This window comes from Canis lupus, chromosome 2 (genome assembly GCF_048164855.1).
Source record: "Canis lupus baileyi chromosome 2, mCanLup2.hap1, whole genome shotgun sequence".
NCBI lineage: Eukaryota > Metazoa > Chordata > Mammalia > Carnivora > Canidae > Canis > Canis lupus.
The window spans coordinates 4,341,924-4,365,811 of NC_132839.1; the positions used below are offsets into that span (position 1 = coordinate 4,341,924).

The 23,888-nt window shown below is 35.4% G+C and overlaps 1 protein-coding gene across 17 annotated transcripts in view; it reads right to left on the reverse strand.

Annotated features, from left to right (window-relative positions):
- FER (FER tyrosine kinase) overlaps window positions 1-23,888 on the reverse strand; it is a 432,700-nt gene that overhangs the window by 367,239 nt on the left and 41,573 nt on the right. For 16 of the 17 annotated variants that reach the window (XM_072788238.1, XM_072788233.1, XM_072788277.1 and 13 more), the window contains one exon: window positions 18,440-18,706. The exons of the other annotated variant lie outside the window; for it this stretch is intronic. In XM_072788238.1, the coding sequence (XP_072644339.1) occupies window positions 18,440-18,646 (207 nt within the window). In that variant the 5' untranslated portion in view covers window positions 18,647-18,706. The remainder of the gene's footprint in view (window positions 1-18,439; window positions 18,707-23,888) is intronic. 17 annotated transcript variants of the gene reach the window in all.

The following is a 23,888-nucleotide window of genomic DNA, read 5'->3' on the forward strand; positions in this document are numbered from 1 at the left end:
TGGGGAAACAGGCTCTCTAGAACACTGTTAGTGGAAAGGTGAATTACTGAAATAGTAAGTAGGCAAAACTTTATACCCAGAAATTCTACTTCTTGGAATTTATTTCACACAAAAGATTTGCACAAGTATATGGATTATGTTTACAAGGACATTTATCACAGTTTATTCATAACAAAAAGAGTCTATCAATAAAAAATCAAAGAAATGAATTACAGTGAAATGCAGCCATTAAAAATTAAGGTAAATTTGAGACCACTGGGTGCCTCAGTGGTTGAGCCTTCGGCTCAGGGCATGATCCCAAGGTCCTGGGATCCAGTCCCACATCGGGCTCCCTGTATGGAGCCTGCTTCTCTCTGCCTGTGTCTCTGACTCTCTGTGTGTGTGTCTCTCATAAGTAAATAAATAGGATCTTTTAAAAAAAAAAAAAAAATTAAGGTAACTTAATGTGAAATGATATAGAGAAAGCTCAAGGTATATAATGAGGCTAAAAAGTCAAAGTGCAAAATAGTTTAGGGAACACAATCCTATTTTATAAGATAAATAAACATCTTGTGTGGGCATATGCATCAAAAAAATACAAAGAATAAAAATAAATATAACTATATGCAAAATATAGAAAAGATAACAATATTATTTTTGTCTTCAAATCTGAATTGCCTTATAAAAATTTAAATATTAGAACTAATCAAAACCAAAATGATTTATGTACCATTTCAAATTCCATCCACTAGCTGTTCAAAATAGACACACACTGTGACCTAACACTACAATAGCACTTCCAAATATAGAGCCTACTAAAATATGAAACACCAGCCTCAAATGTATCACTCCAAATTTAGTACAGATGCTTCCATGAAATTAAATCACAGCCCTCATGCATAACAGGAAACATTCATATCGCACTAGAAGCCAAAATAATATCTAAAGTAAAATAATATAGGGGCACCTGGCCGGCTCAGTCAGAAGAGCATGTGACTCTTAGATCTCAGGCTCGAGAGTTTGAGCCCCATGTGAGGTGTAGAGATGACTTAAATAAAAATACTTTTAAAAAAAAAGTAAAATAATATAGAAGATGAGGGGTTTTTTTTAATCATTACTTGGTAGTGTGAGGAAATATGAAACAATATCCAGTTAAATATAATAGAAAATAATAGCAGCTCTTCCATAAAGAAAGTAAAAACTCATTATTAACTTAACTCACCATTAATTTAACTTACTTTGGGGAAATAAAGTCTAAGTTAATTTTTTAAATTGAATGTTAGACTATGGGCACCTGGGTGCCCCAACTGGTTAAGCATCTGCCTTTGGCTCAGGTCATGATCCCTGGGTCCTGGGATGGAGCCCCACTTTGGGCTCCATGCTCAGCGGGGAGTCTGCCTCTCCCTCTGCTCTGGTCTCGTGAACGTGGATGGATGGATGGATGGATGGATGGATGGATGGATGGATGGATAGATAGATAGATAGATAGAGAAAGAGAAGAAAGAAGTGAAAGAGAAAGGAAGGAAGGAAGGAAGGAAGGAAGGAAGGAAGGAAGGAAGGAAGGAAGGAAGGAAGGAAGGAAGGAAAAGAAAGAAAGAAAGAAAGAAAGAAAGAAAGAAAGAAAGAAAGAAAGAAAGAAAGAAAGAAAGAAAGAAAGAAAGAAAGAAGAAAGAAAGAAAGAAAATAAGTAAGGTAGACTATTTCTGAGTAAGGGACAGGCAGAGCTGGGTCAGGAAAACAGGCCATGGAATCAGACTCACAAAACAAAATCCCCCAAATGCTGACATGTAAGGAAACTAAAGATAAGGGAACAACAAACCAGACCATCCTGCCCTAGGTATGCGTGGGGAAGATTTTTTTTTTTTTTTTATGACGGTCGCCTGTGACCAACAAGGAACAAGACCCAAAAAGGAAGCCATTAAAGATGTTCTCACCAGTCCTTACTCAAACCAAGGACATCACAAAAATGGTAATAAGGCCATAGCTCCCCAGTCAGCTCTAAAGACAAGACTGTCGGTGGAGGCCCCCGTTGGCAACCCTGTGGGGACCCCTCTCCCTCCTGAGAGCTCTGTCTCCTCGCTGAATAAACTTCTATCACTCTCCTGCTCTCCTGTGTCCCTGGGATTCATCCTTTAACTCCCTGGGACCAGAGCCTCGCTCTCCTGCTTCACTTCCACAGATGGAACCTGAATCCGTTGAGGCCTACACAGTAGCAAACAGGTATGAAATGTGAAGTACAGATCCTGCCGGAACTGCTTATATGTCTATGTATTAGTAATTTACAATTAACAAATTAATCATGCATATTAGCAGATACTCAGAAATGAGCTGAAGGAAACCAGAGATCGTTGACCATGATTCCTTTGGGCTAGAAAGAATGCCAGAAAGAGGACAGAAATTAAAGTAACGCACTTCTCCCAGCCTTGACAGAGTAATTGGAATCAAGTTAATCTTCCCACTGAAATAACTAGAAAACTGAACATAATGTATGAAACTTCAGATTCCAGCACAGGACTGGAATCCCAAGGAGTAGTGAAACACGTGAAATTGCCCCAGGTTTCTGCCTGGAAGTCTTTCTGAAGGGAAGTGTAGAGAAAAAAATCAGAATATAAATCCAGAACGAGTATAAATTGAAAAGTCAGAGAGAAAAGTTTGACTTTAAACTAATTACGATGTCCAAGTAGATAACCTTAAGCAAGGGAGTGACACGGCCATTAGAGATGGTAAATTAGAAAGTCAAAAAGAAAACTCTCTGGCCCTCATACTGCTTGTAGATATTTCTTTCTTTTCTTTCTTTTTTTTTTTTTTTAAAATACTAATGCAAAGCCTCACCTCATATGAATTATCTTGAAGCCTAAATAGTCTGGTTTCATAAATGTGAATTATACCTTAACAGAAGAAAAATATAATGCCATTAGGAAAAGATTTTAAAATAAAATCAGCCAAGATGAAATAACAGGAACCAAATTTACACTTCTAACTGGGAAGAAAAAATGGACAAAAAAATCTTGAGAAGCATTATTTCTCATTTTGTCCAAAAAAATGAAAAATAACAGTTTTCAAGATACTGGCTCTCGGGCGATGAAAGACACAAAGGGATCCCTGAAAGAAAGAAAACAAACAAGATGAGGCCTCCGGTGGCCCTGACTGACTGACCTGAGAGGAGGAGACAGAGAAGGGGAGGTGAGCGTACGGAGGGGCCCGGAGAAGCCTGGGCATCTGCAGAACCCTGACCAGTGCAAGCCCGTGAGGACTCTGCATGAACGGGAGTGGGGGGTGGGGGGATATGTCAGGGAACAGTTCCTGCAGTTCCTATATGGTTCCTATATGGTTTGGACTACTGTCTGTTTCCACCAGCACCCCCCCATGAAAAATTCATAATTCATAATTCATGGGACCTTGGCTGGAGTCATCAGCCCTGGAGTTAGCACTGCTCTGACCTTGCCTAACAAATCTTAAAGTCAAGATCCAAAGCATCAAGCTCCTTCCCTGTAACGTAACTGTGCTCCCTAACAAAACTCAACAAAACAGCAATGTAAACTACCAAAAATGAAACTGAGAAGAAAAAATAATGGAGAAAAAAATAAATGGGACATCACTGAGCTGCAGGACACCTTCCAGACATTTAACATACGGGTAATTAGAAGGAGGAGGGATATGGAAAGTGTTTGAAGAAATAATGGCTGGAAACATTCAAACGTTGATAAAAACCAAAAAGCCCACAGACTCAAGAAGGTCAATGAATCCAAGCACAAGAAGGATGAAAAAAAACTATGCTATTAGTATCATATTCAAGTCAAATAGTTTTAGACATTCAAAACATGTCATAATGATAATATTCATAAAATAAGCTGATTATATACACAAAACCTCGTAGATTTTATAATTCATTTGATGACTTCTCGGACATCTTATTTTTTCTTACAACATTTGCAATTTCTTCCCCTGTAAATGGAGCAGGGAAACACGACTCTTCCCTCTATAGCGTATGTTGCAGCATCTAGAACAGCAGGTACATTCTCATCTCATTTAAAGAACCAAAGAACTGAAGTTACTTGGGGACTCAGGGAGGGATGGATCTTCTGTATTAAGTATGTCCTCCAATATCAAGGGAATTTTGAATTCCCTATTTAATGCACTTCTCTAGTAATGGAAAGATTGAAACTTTTAAGACCTTGTCATTTCAAGTAGAACAGATTCTTAGATATCAAACACTAATGCAATAACCAAAACAAATACTAAATGAAAAATAGTAGGTAAACAAAAAAATAATAATTAAATAAATATTTTTAAGATAAAATAAAATCAAAATAATCAATAAAGTCAATAGTTGGGTTCCAAAGACCAGTACCATACACGGTGTGGAGTGAGCCACACATTAGCTTGCTCATTGCCCAATCTCAAAAGATAGCTACTTCCAGAAACTACACGACTACCAAAGTATTACTATTGCTATTAAAAAGGGTCAGTCTAGATATCTAAACATAGGTTAGGAGGCCAGGAGAGAAACTGCACATCGTTTCTTTCCCACTACTTTTTCTTCCAGCTTCCCAGACTCAGTGCCCCTCAATGGCTTTTGTTCTTGGACTTACAAAGCTGCAAGTCCTGTTCTTCTGAGGAGGAACAATATCCACAAAGGTAACGGGCCAGAGCCACCTTTGCCCTTCAGAATCAAATCATATCACCTCGGCAATTACTCCTACCAAAAGTTAGGCGCTGACTCCTCCAAGCTTTTGCACCCTATAAACTTTCTCCTCCAAGCTCTTGCACCCTATAATCTTTCTCTCCTTGGCTACTTCTCTCTACATAGTCATCCTCATAAACTCAAGTCTTAGAGCTCATGTCTACAGAACATTACTTTGTTAATCTCGTACTGGTGGCTTTTTTGTTACTACAGGGCTGATCCATTTGGCTGTTTTAAGGAAAATACATTATGGCGAGGCTTCTGGACATGTTTGCCTAAACCCCTCCTGCTTCAGTGTGATATGCAACTCTCACCCTGCTGCATCCCATTCTCACTCCCCACCCGCGTCCTAAAACAGTTGTTTAGTTATTCCCTATTTCCTATATACCCTCAAGCTCCTTAACATTTCTTTAAAAGCAGACTTCCCTTTCCTCCTGGGAGCCAACCAACTCTTCCAGTTACTGCTCAATCTAACGTTTTCTAAAAATTCTCATATAAACCTCTGGGGAAATACAGTTAAAACTTTGTATTTGCTCCCAGGACTTATAAACCAGACTATATACTTAGACCCTCTCTTTTTCTGAAGCTCTGTCAAATAAATGCTGTTTTCTTCTCTCACATTCTGTGGAACACAGAACCAAGAGGAGGGGCTGATGGTCTCCATTACTTCTCCCCAACTTCACCCCTATCGAGCCTAATTTTGCTTGTCTGGACGACCTTCTGCTCCTCCTCCTTAACATGATCGACTTCCTCTATTTTCACAGGATTTCTTTTATATACTCCTCATATCAACACTCTGAGGCAAATATCTTCATCTTATAAATGGTATCAGAGAGATTAAATAATCTGCCCAGGTCACACAGCTAATAAATTAACCTCTTACTGTGCTAGACCCAATACCATCTAAGATGCTGGAGGATACAGAAGTATGGGAACCTAAAGGCACCTGCATCTAAAGACTGCTTTCCTCTTTCCCTATTTACCCAAAATACATGCCTCTAAAGAACAGCTAGTAAGCTAAACGCCAAACTAATGAGAGTACTTTATAAACTGGTTACAAATTATACTGTAATTTTTAATTAATCTCTATTTAGTACTTTATCATTAAATTAGAGGTCAACAGCCACAAGTAAAATCTATCCACTCCTTTAGGCTACCTACTTTGCAGCATGAGTAACATCTAAAGTGAGTAAGTCCTTCTGGGCCAGGATTACTGAGTCATTCTTGATATGAAAGTAAAAATAAAAGTGGCCTTGTACTATATTTGGGTTTCTAACTAGAATAATGATCTACACTTCAAATCCCTCTAAGCAGAACAATTAAGGAATAAATCCTCATCTTCTTCTATCTAACCACCACGCTGCATAATTAGAAATAGCACCACTTTATGACAGACATACATATAATACACATTTCCCTATTCCCAAGGAGACAGAAGCACTGGTTTGAGACTTTTGAGTTTTGGAACATCTTTCAGAATTTTGAGCTGTAAATTAAAGGATATTAATATTACATCATAAGATGCTGTTTCTACCTGAAAGTAGAAATGTAGATTTTCAAATTCTTATATGTGACTTTTATGGTGTTAAGACCAAAAATAGGGATCCCTGGGTGGCGCATCGGTTTGGCGCCTGCCTTTGGCCCAGGGCGCGATCCTGGGGACCTGGGATCGAATCCCACGTCGGGCTCCGGGTGCATGGAGCCTGCTTCTCCCTCTGCCTGTGTCTCTGCCTCTCTCTCTCTCTCTCTCTCTCTGTGTGACTATCATAAATTAAAAAAAAAAAAAATTTAAAACAAAAATAATTCCTAGAAACAAATGCATCTCTTATTTCACAATGAAAAAAGAGGAATAATTCCATTTATAGAAATTTTATTCTCTCTTATCCCTCCAACCCCTAAAAAATGAAACCATACACTATATAGCATGTATTACATAACATCATAGATTTCCAAAATAATTAGGACAAATCCTAAAATGCCTATTTTACTCTTAGGAAACCAATGGAGGTGAATAGTGTCAGTTATATTAGGATGAATACACAGTATTAAAAAATTAAACATTTCACTCAATTTTTGAAAAGAGAAAACTACACATGGGGGGAAAATTGTATCCTTTAGAAACACAAATCATGCTTTCCACCTCTGAACCAGCAGATGTGCACAGACATAAATCAGTATTCCATAAACAGGTAGTAATTTAAAGTTCTGAGTTCATTATACCAAAAAGTATTTATCCTGAATAATGAGTCCAAGAACACACAACTACTGTAGCTATAATTATAGCAACACTGAAAATATCAACAAAATGACTCAAACTTAAAAAATACCTAAATAATAGTTGTTATAAATAGGTTTTCTCTACAGATTATATCTTCCAACTACCTGCTTTCTTTCCTGCTTGAATGTTTTTAAAACACAACAATAAAATTCCATGAAGAATGCACAGTTTCTGTGCCACACAATAATTCAAAATAAATGGTTCTCTGAAACAGCAGTTTTAATTCAGAGTTTGTCTGAATTCCTAAGAATGATTTTGGAATTTCTGAGTCCTCAGGAGATATAGAAATCCAGAATACAAGTCATTATATTTCCCTAAAACTGAAGATTTCAAAGACTGAATTTCAAGTGCAAAGTACTTTCCATTCACAAGAGCTTGTCTTTGCATTTTTTTTCAAAGCTTCCTAGTTTCCCATGGCCGGTGGTTCACAAGTCTGCTACAATGAGAATCACCTGGCAGCCTTTTTTTAAAATACCAAACCTTGAATCCCATGACCAGAGATTCTGACTTAATAGGTTTTGGATGGGGTCCAGGCATCAGTATTTCAAAGCTCTCCAAGTATTTCTAATGTACAAGTTCTGCTGTAACAAAACATTTGTGCCACTAATAATCACTGGGTTATGCAAAAATCACACAATAAAAACCACGGAACTTATAAAAAAAAAAATTGGTGTTAGAGGCACAATAGTAAAAAAAAAAAAAAAATGTATCAGGAACGCATTTAAAAAAAGAAACCTAAAAAACATTTTGCATGGTTTTACATATATTAAATGGTTAAGAAACACATAAGTACTATAGAAAAACAAGGCACTTTACCTTGAAAAGATCTGAGGTGTGCTTTTCAAAAAAAATGTCAACAGGGTTGCAGCTTTTGAGTTTTTGTAAGGTAGTAGAAAGAATTATCTGAATTTGGACAGAAAGCTGCAAGACCACATGTGGATAGGTGTGACTCATAACACAACAGATGAACAGCGGTAGCCAATAAATGATGAAAGTGTGTGGCTGTGTGAGTTTTATGCATTCCTAGGCAGCTCTATTCATCTGGGTAGTTTTTGGCATTCGTCTGGTACTTCTTCCAGATTTGTGCATAAATGAATACAAACTCACATAATATTCAAATTGTTCCCTAATATAGCAATTGCATTAGAACAAATTCATTTTTTTTAAATCAAGCTTTATAGCAGAATTGACTCCACAGCCAGATTTCAGAATTACTGTCTTAAAATACAGACAGTTGAAAATCTAGTTATACAGGTTCTAGTTACAATTCATATTTATTATGTGACTACTAAATAATAAGGCTGGTTCATCAAAAAGCATTTTTCATTACTTTTAATTCCCAAGTAGTATATGGAATATAGCCAATATTTCAGTCCACTTCATGTTCAAAAGATAAACCAATATTTCCCTTCAAAGATGTTGTGCTGAGAATTATCTGTATCACTACACTATTTCAGAAGACAGTTGACTGTCATCTGACAGGTTTTCAGCTTTACTGAGATATTAGTGACATACAGCATATGCAAGTTTAAGGTGTACCCGTAATGATTTGATATATGTATATACCAAAGTGATTACCATAATAAAGTCACTTAACACCTCCATCCCCTCACATGATTGTCCTTTTTATCTTTTGGTGATAACTACTTAAGATTACACTCTTAACAACTTTCAAGTATGTATTACAATACAGTACTCTTAAATATAGTCACATGCTGTACATTACAACCCCAGAGATTATTCATTTTACACATGGAAGTTTGTACCCTCTGATCAATACCTTTTCATTTCTCTCCTACCTCCACCACCTCCCTATGCTGGTTTCAACAACCAGCATTTTAATCTTGATTTCTATGAGTTGGCTTATATAGAACATGTACTATTTGTCTTTGACTTATCTCACTAAGCATAATGCCCTCAGGTCCACCCATGTTGTCACAAAAGGGAAGATTTCCTTCTTTTTTATGACTGAATAATCTTCCATTGTGTATATTTACCACATTTTCTGTATCCATTCATCCAGTGATGAATGTTTAAGTTATTTCCATATCTTGACTATTGTAAATAATGCCACAATGAACATGACACTGCAGGTATCTCTTCAAGATAATGATTTCATTTCCTTCAGATATATATCCAGAAGCGGGTTTACTGGATCATATGGTAGTTCTATTTTTAATTTTTTGAGGAACCTCCATACTGTTTTTCAAAGTAGCTGTACCAATGTACATTTCCAACAACCGTATACAAGCACTCTATTTTCTCCGCAGCATTGCCAACACCACTTATTATCTCTTGTCTCTCTGATAACAGCCATTCTAATTGTTATGAAGAAACATCTCATTGTGGTTTTGATTTGCATTTCTTTGATGATTAGTAATATTGAGCATCTTTTCACCCATCTTTTGGGCATTTGTTATGTGTTCTTTGGAAAACTGTACTCAGATCTTTCATCCATTTTCTTTTTTTGTTGGATTGGTTTTTCTTGCTATTGAGTTGTAAGAGTTCCTTACATTTTGAGTATTAAACTCCTTATCAGATAGATGATTTACAAATACTTTCTCCCATTCCTAACATTACCTACTAATTTTGCCCAATGTTTCCTGCTGTGCAGAATATTTTTATTTTTGCTTTTGCTGCTTGTACTTTTCGAGAACTATCCAAACACTGTTGCCAAGACCAATGTCAAGGAGTTTCTCCCCTATGTTTTCAACTTATAGTAGTTTTAGAATTGAAGGTCTTACATTTAAGTTTTTAAGTCATTCTGAGTTCATTTTTGTGAATGGTATAGCAGAGAGGTTCAATTTCATTCTTTTGTATGTGAATATCCAGTTTTCCCAAAACTATTTATTAAAGAGATTATTCTTGGCATCCTTGTCAAATATTAGTTGGCTATATATGCATGGTTTTATTTCTGAGATCTAAATTCTGTTTTATTGGTCTACACGCCTGTTTGTATGCCATATCATACTGTTCTGATTGTTATATCTTTATAATAAAGTTTGAAGTCAGGAATTTGATGCAAACGTAAAAGAGCCAAGGGTGCCCAGGTGGCTCAGTTGGCTAAAAGCAAGAGCCAAAAAGATCAAACTGTCTCCAAGTAACCAAGTATCAACAATCCCAAAACAAAGCTCAAGAATATTTTTTTTTTAATGAAAATATTCAGTACCTGAAAAGGTAAAATTCACAATGCCTGGCATCATATCAAAGACTACCAAGTATAAAGATGCAAGAGAAAAATGAGAACAATCAATCAAAACTGGCCCAGAAATAACAGAGATTATAAAAGACAAGAAGAATAAAAGCTACTGTAACTACATTCCAAAAAACTAGAGGAAAGAATATTAGGTAGACACATGGAAGATTAAAAAAAAAAAAAAAAAAAAAAGATTCAAATTGAACTATTATAGATAATTCATTTATTTAGGACTTGTTCATTTTCAACATGGAAATGGCTCAGCTACTCAATTTCTCTTTCCTTCTCTCCATCTCCCCCACCCTAAACCACAGGTGTACAGCAAAAGGAAGAGCTGGTTTGGGCAGGTATGAGAAGATAAAGGAATAGTACAGACAGGCATTTTTTTAAAAGATTTATTAATTTACAGGAGAGAAAGAGAGAGCATATGGGTGAGTGGGGGTAAGGGCAGAGGGAAAGAATCTTTAAGCAGATTCCAACATGCAGAGCCCAACATGGGGTGGATCTCACGACCCCTAAGATCATGACCTGAGCCAAAATCAAAAGCCTGACACTTAACCAACTGGGCTACCCAGGCTCCCACACACATTTAAATTTATTTTTTTATTTTTATTTTTTAAGGATTTTATTTATTTGTTCTTGAGAGACACAGAGAGAGAGAGAGAGAGAGAGAGAGGTGCAGAGAGGCAGAGACAGGCAGAGGGAGAAGCAGGCTCCTTGCAGGGAGCCCGACATGGGACTCCTCTGGGATCACGCCCGGGACTGAAGTCAGCACTAAACCGCTGCTGCTCCATTTAAATTTATTTAAATTTAAATTCTGGCAAGACAGTAAGTGGTATTGCCAGAGGAAGAGGAAAGAGGAAGTTACACTGCTAGAAAAGGAAAGGTCAGGGAGAGAGAGTTAAGTTCATTGATAGGGTTATAAAAGGGCACCAGAAGTGAAAAATGCCTGACATGAAAAATAAAATTAATGACAATTAGGCATTGCATAAAATAAGACTAGTGAAATGGAAGACTTAAAATAGAAAGTAACCACAATGAAACAGAGAGAAAATAGAAAAACAGAGTATCCGTAAACTCTAGGATAATTTTAAATAGTAAAATATATATACATATCTATAATTGGAGTCCCCAAAGGAGAGAAAGGACTAAAATATTTTTATAAAAAATAATAGCTGATATTTTTTAAGTTGATTAAAACTGTAAGCCCACAGATATAAAAGGTCAACAAACACCCAGCACAAGAAAGATTTAAAAAATTACACAGCAGCATAAAACAGATTGTTTTAAATCAGTAATAAGGAAAAAAATCTTAAGCAAGCCAGAGGAAAAAACATTAGGCATGATTATTTCATCAGAAATAATGCAGACAACAATAAAACACCTTTGAAGTATTAAAAGAAAAAAGCAGCCACTGTTGCTACCCACAGCCTGCCTGGTAACTGCCACTAATAAAAGCTACCCAACTTCAGAACATCATCTCCCAGGGGCCTGGCCCACCATTTCAGGGCCAGTCAGGCCTTCCTATGTGCAGACATTTTTCAATAAATATACCTACAGCACTGTTAAAACAAATAAATAGGGATGCCTGGGTGACTCAGTAGTCGAGCATCTGCCTTGATTCAGGGCCTGATCCAGAGATCCAGGAATCAAGTCCCACATTGGGCTCCCCGCAGGGAGCCTGCTTCTCCCTCTCCTTATGTCTCTGCCTCTCTCTGTGTGTCTCTCATGAATAAATAAATAAAATCTTTAAAAAATAAAATAAAAATTAAATAAATAAATAAATAAATAAATAAATGGAAGGAAGGAAGGAAGGAAGGAAGGAAGGAAGGAAGGAAGGAAGGAAGGAAGGAAAGAAGGAAGGAGAAAGAAGAAACCACCAACCTAGAATTCTGTATATAGCAAAAATATTTTTCAAAAACAACACAACATAAAGACATTTTCACATTTACAAAACCTGAAAAAAATAAATTACCTGCAGACTTCCATTATAAGAAATATTAAAGGAAGTCCAAGAAGAAAAAAATAATACCAGATAGAAATCTGGATCTACACAAAGACATGAAGAGTACCATGAGTTGTAACTTAGTGGGTAAATATAAAGACATGTTCTTATTTATTTAAATTATCCAAAAGATAATCAACAATTTACAGCAATAATAATAATAACGTATTGTGGGATTTATAACACAAGTAGAATTAAAAAGCTTCATGATAGTAACACAAAGTATAGGCAGGAGAAATGAAAGTATACTATTGCAAGTATATTATTATAGATAAGGTTCTATATAGGACTAATTTATAAAAGTGTAGAAAGTTAAAGATGTATATACTATGAATCCTACAGCAACCATTAAAATAACACAATAAGAATGATAGGTGATGACCCAGTAAAGTAGGTAAAAATAGAATGAAAAAAAATTAAAATAAGAGAAAAAAGGAAAATAAGAACAAAGAAAAAGCACACAGAAGAGAAAGCAAACAGCAAACTGACAGACTAAACTCTGACAATATAAAAAATCACATTAAATGAAAACAGCCTAAACACACCGATTACAGGGCAGTGACCGTCATGTGAGGAAACAAACAAAGCAAGACCCAACCACATGCTACCGATAAGAAACCCACTCTAAATATAACAACTATATAGGATGATAAACACATAATATGCTAACATTAACCAAAAGAAAGCTGAAGTGGTCCTATTAATATCAGACAGAGTAGATTTCATAGCAAAGAATATTGTAAGTGATAAAGAAGGTAATGTCATAAATTAAAAATGAGTCAATTCATAAGAATTTAAAAATCCTCAAAAATAGTCCCCTAATACATTTTGTCAAAAAAAATCTAAGCATTTATTACCTAATTAAGGTATTATTATCTAATTAACAGAGATTCACAATTATGATAAGTAAAAATTGATGAAACTGCAAGGAGATACAAATTCACAGTTATAATCAAGAGTTTCAATATTCATCTTTCAATAATTGACAGAATAAGTGGACAAAAATGAGTAAAGAAATAAAAGATTTGACCACCACTATCAACCATCTTGACCTAACTGCCATTTATAGAACATATCACCCAATAACAACAGGATATCCAGTGCACATGAAACAGTTACCCTGACAGACCATATTTTGGACCATGAAACAAGTATTCATAAATTTAAAGGCACAAAATAGGCTCTTGGAGAGCAATGGAACTAAGTTCAAAATCAGTAACAAAAAAATGTCTCTGGAAAAAAAATATTAAATTCAGGTAAAATCAAAGTAAGAAAGAGCAAATAAAACCCAAATTCAGTGGGGAAAAAATTAATGGATTTCAGAGGAGAAATCAATGCAATAGAAAACAAAATCAATGAAATCAAAAGGTAGTTCTCAGAAAATATCAGTAAAGTTGATAAAACTCTAGCCAGTCTGATAAGGAAAAAAAAGAGAGAGAGAGAGAGAGAGAGAGAGAAGACAAACCTGCCAATATCAGGATGAAAAAGGTATTAAAAGGATAATAATGGAAAATAATAACCAACATAAAAAATTTGACAACTTAGACAAAAGTGAACAAATTCCTTGAAAAGCACAATCTATTAAAATTCACTCAAGAAGAAAAAGACTATCTGAATAGCCTTCTAAACATTAAATGTTTAATTAAAAACCTCCTGTCAAAGAAAATGTTAGGCCCTGATGACTTCATTGGTGAATTCTTCAAACATTTAAGTAAGAAATAAAAGCAATTCTACACAAACTTCACCAGAAAACTAAAGAGAAAAATTCTCCCAACTTGTCCAATAAGGCCAGCATTACTCTGATACCGAAACCATACGACATGACAAGACAACTGCAGACCAATATAACTGAGACAAGAATTTCAAAAACAAAAAAAAATTTTTAGCAAACTGAATCCAAAGATTAAAAAAAGATACAATATATAATACTAGGTGGGGTTTAATCCAGGAATACAAGATTGTTCTAACATTTGAAACATCTGAAAATCAGTGAACATGTTTCAATATATCAACTGAAAAAAAATACAATACAATCATCTAAGCAGAAAAAGACAAACCGCTTGACAAAACCCAACATCAATGCATGAAAAAACTCAACTAAGTAGTAGAACCTTCCACAAGCTTATATTAGATAGCTACAAAAAACTCACAGCTAACAGCATACTTAATGGTAAAAAGACTAAATGTGTCTCCCTTAAGATCAGCAACAAGACATGGGCATCTGTTGTCTATACTCGCATTTAGGTTTTGCTAGTTCCTAGCCAGTGCAAAAACTCAGGAAGAACAAATAAAAGGCAAACAAACGGAAGGGAAGGAAAATTGTCTTTGTTTGCAGAAGACCCAATCAACCTGTATAGAAAATCCAATGGAACCTACAAAAAAGCTACAAATAAGCTAGTTTCACAAAGTTTATGTTATGAGGTTAGTGTATATATATTAACGAACAGTCAGAAAATTAAATTTTAAAAAATACAGTTACAAGAGCATCAAAAAATATGAAATACACATAAATCTGAAAGACCTATACACCAAAAACTGTAAGACTACTCAGAAAAGTTAAAGACAATAAATACCACATTTATAGACGGGAAGACCCAATATTGTTAAGGTATACATTTTTCCCAAATGTATCTATATAGTCACTGCATTCCAGTCAAAATCCAGCAGCTTTTTTTTTTTTTTAAGATTTTATTTATTTATTCATGACAGAGAGACAGAGAGAGAGAGACACAGGCAGAGGGAGGAGCAGAGTCCATGCAGGGAGCCCAACACGAGACTCGATCTCGGGTCTCCAGGATCACACCCCGGGCCAAAGGCGGCGCTAAACCGCTGGGCCACCAGAGCTGCCCTGCAGTAGCCTTTTTAAAGATTTTACTTATTCTTTCATGAGACACACAGAGAGAGAAGCGGAGACACAGGCAGAGGGAGAAGCAGGCTCCCCACAGGAGCCCAATGTGGGACTCGATCCCGGGACCCCAGGATATCGCCCTGAGCCAAAGGCAGATGTTCAACTGCTGAGCCACCCAGGCATCCCTCCAGTAGCATTTTTTAAAATAAATATTGACAAACTAATTCTAAAATTCACATGAAACTGCAAAGGAACTAAAATAGCCAAAAGTATTTTGATAGAAAAAAAATACTGAAAAATTACACTACTGACTTTGACTATTATAAAACATCAAAATAAAAACTGTGTTATTGGTGTCAGGTTAGACAAAAACACAAATGGAATAGAATAAATTGTGTAGAAATAGGCTCACAAATTATGGTCAATTGATTTCATCCAACAAAGAAGCAAAGGAGAAAGCTTAATCTTTTCAACAAATGCTGCTAGAACAAATGGATACGTTTGCAAAAAACTTTGATCATACCTTGCCCCTTACACAAAAATTAACTAATGACACAACACTCTAAAGAAAAAAAAAATTGATATACTGGACTTGTTTAAAGTAGAATAAATGATGACTTTTCAGTGTTAAGAGGAAAGGCTGACATATTCCTTGCTTTTCTTTGGGTTTTCAACCATTGTTCACTGTTATCTCTCAACATTTACTCTTTGAAAGGCAATCCTGCCTGTTTAAGCCATCCGTCCCAATCTTTATCACTTTTCCCTAGCCCCCTTTCCCATTCCCAAAACTCTCCTGCCTTTCTAAATTATTTTAGTATTTGTCTCCATCTATCCCTCATCAAAATACCTGACACTGCAGTGTCTACACTGATGATTCTTCCATTGGCCTGACTTCATAAATCTTCAACCTTCTTACTTATTAATTCTATTTCTTGCTTCTTTCATTATCTTACTTCTCTAAAGAGTAAAATTCCAGTTCAACATGGTAAATAGAACACATGGCTATGTTCCACTTCTTCCCAAAATCCCACTAAAACAATGGGATATTATAATAATGTAGTTATTTAAAGTATAAATTCACAATAACAAAGAAAATAGAACAAGGGGCAACAACAGATAAAATATGATGCCAAAAAAACATAAGAAAATGAAAAGTAGGTAAATGGTAACTGATCAGCATATCAAGAAACGTTGAAACACAAGTGTTAAAAAAAAAAAAAAAAGAAACACAAGTGTTCAGCAAAATGTAGGTCAAGGGTAGGTCAAGTAGAAAAGGCCATGTAGGGGAAAAAGGTGGTCAAAGGTACAAATTTCTAGTTAAAAGATCAAGTAAAAAAAAAAAAAAAAAAAAATCAAGAAGTACTAGGTGTATAATATACAACATGATGGCTATAATTAACACGGCTATATGATATATAGAAATGTTAAGAGTAGATCCTAAGAGTTACATCACAGAAAGATTTTTTTCTTTTAATTGTATCTATATGAGATGATGGATGTTAATGAAACATACTGTAATAATCAGAATCAAATTATCATGCTGTATACCTTAAACTTACACAGTGATGCATGTATGTCAATTATTTCTCAATAAATAAAAAGAAGAAAAGGCTAATTAATAGGGTCAGATCTATAATCAAAGTAAAGCTCAGAAACTGGAGAAACCTATATGAAAGAAGAGGAGACGATATTAAAACAGAAGAATTGATTCAAAGTCTTTATAAGGAGCAGACACAACTCTCATTTCTATTGCTCAGCCCACACAAACATGTAATTGTTCTTTCCCCAATTCAGAATAAAACAAGAGGAGAAAATAAACCAGAGAGCCTCTGGACTAAGAGACATCAGGCAGCTTACCAAAAACAGGAAGATGAACTGAAGTATGACTCTTAGAACACTCAACCTACTTTCCCTATCAATTCTCATACATGACAGGGTGGTCAAACCAAATGTAAGACAAGTAATTTTTTTTTATTTTTTTTTAAGATTTTATTTATTTATTCATAGAGACAGAGAGAGAGAAAGGCAGAGACACAGGCAGAGGGAGAAGCAGGCATCACACAGAGAGCCTGATGTGGGACTCGATCCAGGGTCACGCCCTAGGCTGCAGGCGGCGCTAAACCGCTGCACCACCGGGGCTGCCCGTAAGACAAGTTAAATACGAATTTCAAATAAACAATAAATAATTCTCAGTTCATGTATGTTCCAAATATTGTATGCAAAATTTAACTGCTGTCCTATATTTTTATTTGCTATGTCTGGCAACCCCATTTGCAGACTAGAGACTAGAGAATTCCTTTTTGGGGATCTAGATTAGCCATAGGAAAGGAAATTAAAGATGCCAACATTAAGGAACTCTCAATGAAATCACAGATCCTGACCTGATCATACAATCAGACACATACACATGTTCCACAGGGAACAGTTTCCTCCAAAATTTACTCAAATCCTAAGACATATCAGTACAGTAAAAGAAATACACTACTTTTTAACTTTCCAAAGTAAAGCAAGGAAGATTTTCTTTAACTTTAAATAAGTATAGTGAAATGTGATTTTTAAGTAAGAAAATGGAAATAAATAAAGAAGAAATCCTAAGAACTATTAAGGTGTATAATATTTCATCTTTAATGCCCTCAAAAAACAATTAACAGTGCAATTTGGCCTTTATTTTCATGGCACTTAACTTTAAATTTTATATTATATTTTTATAATCTGAGAGTTAAAAAACCACATTGTTTATCCAAAGAGTTTTTTAGTGTGATGAACTCATCAGTATATTATTACTTTAGTAATGAATGATAGCAAAGAATGCTATGTGTTAAAAAAAAAAAAAAAAAAAAAAAACTATCTATGAGGGCAGCCTGGGTGGCTCACCATTTAGCGCCACCTTTGGCCAGGGTGTGATCCTAGAGACCCCGGATGGAGTAGCATGTCGGGCTCCCTGCATGGAGCCTGCTTCTCCCTCTGCCTGTGTCTCTGCCCCTCTCTCTCGCTCTGTCTCTCATGAATAAAAAAAAAAAAAAAAAATTTTTTTTAAAAAACCCTCTATATGATTCACTACACGAATGATTCATGGAAGAACTCAGGGAAGGTGGGTTTTAATGGATGTTTGTTTCAAAAGATAATAGTAAGTCTCAAGAGACACAAGGAAATAGAGTAATAAAGGAAACAAAATTTGTAAAAGTGGCTCTCATCCAAAATCATTATAATAATCTATTTTTTTAATTTCGAAATTCAAAAATTTCAGACCTATTAACTCAGATTCAAGAGGTAGGGTACAAAATGTATAATTTTTGAAACTTCCCCCATGAGACTCTGATAATCAACAAGATTTTCAAACTACTATTTGAGAGCGCTACCTTGGGTATGCTCATTCAACAGTGTGATCTATTTGCCCTAAGCACAATTATGATGCTATCCACAATAAATAATGAAATTATTCTCCTTACCTTGGATACATTGCTGACATAATTCATTTGAACAGTACTTTCCTTATCAACTTGATTACAAAGGTTCTGTAAAGTAGATGCATATTCTTTATCACTTTTTATTCTCAGGGCCATAAATTTCTTCACTGTTTCCAGTAACCGTAATTCCCAGTCTTGCAATTTTAGCACAGCTTCATGTGAATTCTTCAGGTCACTCCCAAACCCCATTTTTGTAAGGCACTGTCTTATCCTCCACACTGCGCTGTGAGCCTTCTAATCAGCACATATCTGTGTATGTAAACAGAAAGAAAAAAAAAGTCTTAAAAGGAAATTTATCTTCAAAGGAAAGTTATGGCCTATTTTTAGGGTAAAAAAATCACTACAAATTAATGCTTTCATCACCCAAATATCAAGAATGAGATGAGGATGCCCATTCTCACTGCTCCTACTGAACACTGTGCTGGAGGTTCTAGCCAGTACAAGGAGATCAATGAAATAATCTCCATGGAAATTGAAAAAGAAAGAAGTGAAACTATCTTTATTTACAGAGGACATGAGATTGTATAGAGGAAATCCTAAGGAATGTAATAAAAAAGAAGTATTAGAATTAAAAGTGAGCTTTATAAGATCACAAGATACAAGATCAATATATAAACATCAATTGTATTTCTTTTTTATTTTTTAAGATTTTATTTATTTATTCATAAGAGACAGAGAGAGAGGCAAAGACAATTGTATTTGAGGCACCCCTCAATTGTATTTCTTTACACTAGCAACGATCAATCTGAAAATGGCATTAAAAACAATCCTATAGGGCACCTGGGTGGCTCAGTGGTTGAGCGAGGCACTTTGGCTCAGGTCGTGATCCCAGGGTCCTGGGATCGAGTCCCACATTGGGCTCCTTGAATGGAGCCTGCTGCTCCCTCTGCCTATGTCTCTGCCTCTCTCTCTGTGTCTCTCATGAATAAATAATAAAATCTTAAAAAAAAAAAATCCTAAAAGATCAAAATAGGAATAAATTTTATAAAATACATTAAAAACCTGTGCTCTTAAATTTACAAAATATTGTTAAAAGAAATTAAGGAAGACCTAATAGACCTAAATAAATAGACTCATGTCAATGGATGCATAAGACTTAATATGGTTAAGAAAGCAATCCCCTCCCATTTGACCTACAGATTTAACTTAATCCATACTAACATATGGATTTTTTTTTCAGAGATTGAAAACTTAATTTTAAAAAATCTTGAAAAAGAAGAACAAAGCTAGAAGGCTCATACTTCTTGATTTCAAACTTAATAAATAGCTACAATAATCAAGACATTGTGGTACTGGCACACAGACAGAGATCAGTGGAATAGAATGGAGGGTCTAGATGTGAATCTTCACATTTATGATTTTCTACAGGGATGCCAAGTCTTTTCATTTAGAATAAAAAGTCTTTCAACTGATGGTGCTTGGACACCTGGATTTCCACATGCAAAAGAATGAAGCAAGATGCCTTCCTTAGGCCATCCATAAAAAAATTAACTCTAAAGGGATAATAGATCTAAATATCAGAGCTAAAACTATGAAACTCTCAGAAGAAAAAAAAACAAAAACAAAAAATAAGAAACTCTCAGAAGAAAACGTAGTAAATCTTTGTGATCTTGGCTCTGGAAACAATTTCTTAGATATGATACCATAAGAAGAAGCAACAAAAAAAATATGTAAATTACATTTAATCAAAATTTTAAACTTCTGTACTCTACAGGTCATTATGAAAGCGAAAAGAACACAGAATGGGAGAAAACACTAGCAAATACTTATCTGATAATGAACATCCATCTGGAATATACAAAGAATTCTTGCAACTCAATAATAAAAAGGCAGATAAACCAATTAAAATGGGCAATGAACATTTCTCCAAACAAGAGTTGCAAATGTCCAATAAACACATGAAAAGATATTCAATATCATTAGCCATTAGGAAAATACCAAACAAAACCGCAATGAAATACCACATCTCACCACTAGGATGGATGTCTTTAATCAAATGACAGATGATATCCAGTGTTAGAGGCTGTGAAGAAATGAGAACCCTCATATACTACTTGTGGAAATGTAACATGGGGCAATTCCTCAAGGTTAAAAGCAGCTATGATATGAACTAGAAATTCCACTCTGGCATATATTTCCAAGAGGAATGAAAACATATGCCCACACAGAACTCATACATCAATATTCCAGCAAAACTATTCATAACAGTTACAAAGTGGAAATAATCCAAATATCAATCAACTGATGAATGGATAAATAAAACACAATATATATATATACAACATAATATTAGCAATGAAAAGGAACAAAGTATTGATAGAAGTTACAATATAATCAATCAACTCTGTGAACAGAATAAAAACCACTGAATTATACCGTTTAAATGGGTGAATTCGGGATCCCTGGGTGGCGCAGCGGTTTGGCGCCTGCCTTTGGCCCAGGGTGCGATCCTGGAGACCCGGGATCGAATCCCACATCGGGCTCCCTGCATGGAGCCTGCTTCTCCCTCTGCCTGTGTCTCTGCCTCTCTCTTTCTCTCTGTGAGACTATCATAAATAAATAAAAATTTAAAAATAAATAAATAAATAAATAAAATAAATGGGTGAATTCTTCAGCATGTGAGTTATATCTCAATAAAGTTGCTTAAAAAAATCACTACAGCATAACTTATAATCATCTAAAGGTCAGTTCTCAGAAATTTCCTCAAATTATCTTGCTTGTTTGCTATAAATCCCGAAAACTATGATAGCGTTTATTTTGCTCTCCAGACTTCTAAAATTTCAGGCAATGAATCTTTCAGGGCCTGTTAAAAGAAATGAAAAAACACACTTCTTATTTTTAGTTCTGGCTTATCCATACCAGAAGTCACTTTGTTAATTCAGCTGAGATCCTCTAAGCTATAGAGGAAAAATGAAAAGAGTTTTATGTTTCTAACCTCAGTGGTAACATCTAAAGAGATGGTAAAAATATGGGTTTTCCAAATAGAGAACAAATCACAATTTCTTCCCAACAGAAAACTGTCCAGTTTTATGATCTATCAAATAAGTAGAGGAGAGAAAAAAAGTTTGTGGAAAACTGTACTACATCAAAGCTCCTGAAGTAGCAACCAGGTCCAACCAAATGGACCTTATTATAATTAAGTCAATACAAAGTAATGGACTTATTTACTTTAATGTGGAATAAGAGAATTCCAGTTTTTTTACTTTGGATGTAGTAGCTTTAAAAATTTTACTTTCATACAGTGTATCTTTATAGGACACAAAAGTTTATAAAGAAGATTTTTCTATTTTTTTACCTACAGCTCATCTAAGCCTTAGTAAAGACACATTCTACTTCAACCTGTTTTCAATGAAAAAATAAATTATTTTTTAAACCAATGAAATGTGAAATATTTTCCTTTTTTTAGAACTATATCTGAGGGTCACCTGGGTGGCTCAGTGGTTGAGCGTCTGCTTTCAGCTCAGGTCGTGATCCCACAGTCCTGGGATGGAGTCCCTCATCAGGCTTCCTGCAGGGAGCCTGCTACTCCCTCAGCCTATGTCTCTGCCTCTCTCTCTCTGTGTCTCTCATGAATAAATTGATAAAATCTTCTCTTTAAAAAAAAAATTTTTAAATAAATAAATACATCTGAGTTTGTGGTTCATTTTATTCTATAACTTGGGATAAATATCACTTCTAGTCCCAAGTTGCTGAACACACCGCCAGCTAGGTGCTAGGAGGGTGGCACACCCAGACAAGGCATGGAAGCTCTGTACTCCTCCACGTGGCTGTTCCTGATGTGGCCTTTATTAGCCAACAGATAATAAATGTCGCCTCCATGGAAGCAGGGTCCCTATATTTCTGGGGCATCCCAGCATCCCCATGGTGCAGTGCAGGACACACAGCGTGCACCCCAGAAGGACTCATTGCATGAACAAATGAAGGAAAGATGACATCATGCTCCTGGAAATGCACTGATCCAAACTCCAGTCCTTGGGGATGTCCTAGAAGCGAAACCCTGAAGGACATCCTGGGGACCTTGGGTGCACAGGACAGCCTCATCCAGGATGAGAACTGACCCCAGCCTTCAAGTGACTCCTTTTCCCAGAGATCCAGACACCCCTATGCCCTTGAGCACAATCCTGGAGAATTAAAAAGTTTGAAAGAAAGTGCATCTGCTAATGTGCAACATTTATGTTAGTCAATATAGATTTATTTAATGCAGTAAATGACATAATTGGACTTTTATTTCCATAATATATTTTTCCAAGATAACTAATATTTTGAGTACCCATGGCCTACTGATGTCTCCTGAACGAACATATTTCCTGTATTATTACTCTTGTATAAAACTGACATTTAAACAGTTTAATAAATGAGCAGTTGTTTGAAAAAAAAATATCACTTCTACTTCTAAATACATCGAGCTCTCATCTTAACTTTGATAATTTTTTTTCTTCCATTATCAGGAACTTCAAAAGGATTATGAAGAGCTCAAAAGGATAAAGAGGGAACTAGAATCTAGCAGCTATACGAGAAACACTCCAGCCCATCCTAAAGGCAGTAATTCTAGGTCTAGAAATATAAAATAATTTCATTTATAGTCCACTCCTTAAGGAATGACAAATGATAAGAATTTTAAAAACGACTCCTTAAAAAATTAAGACCTCTTCTAATTGTTAAATTTGTAGAGATTATAAATACTTTAGGAATTAAGGGAATGATATCCTACAATTTTTTCCATAGATGTCAAATGACATAAATACAACTATTTGTTTCAGTAGTGTTTATAGTAATAATAACAGAAGAAATAGGATCCCTAGTCAAAAGGAACTGACTAGGGATCCCTGGGTGGCGCAGCAGTTTGGCGCCTGCCTTTGGCCCAGGGTGCGATCCCGGAGACCCGGGATCGAATCCCACATCGGGCTCCCGGTGCATGGAGCCTGCTTCTCCCTCTGCCTGTGTCTCTGCCTCTCTCTCTCTCTCTCTCTCTCTGTGACTATCATAAATAAATAAAAATTAAAAAAAAAATTAAAAAAAAAAAAAAAGGAACTGACTAGGTAAATTACAATCAAGTCTGCTGCATCTGATTGTAATGAAACAATCCTAGGCAGTGCCATTCAAATCACAGTCTATGTGAATGTGTTCAGTGTCCAACCTTTACAATCATATGTGGTAGATGTGATCATAGTATATTCATTCAGTGGAATATCATTCAGTCCTAATAAAAAATGACAAAATCTTTTGTGTATTGATCTGGAACTATCATTAAAAACTTCTAACTGAAAAAAAGTGGGACACAGAACTTACATCGTATAAAAAAGACGAAGAATGATAGAAATCAACTTTCCTTGTAAGTATAAAATATATTTTATATTTTATATATTTTATATATATAAAATATATTTATATTTCATGAAGAACACGCAATGGCTGGGCACTGGAGTGGGAG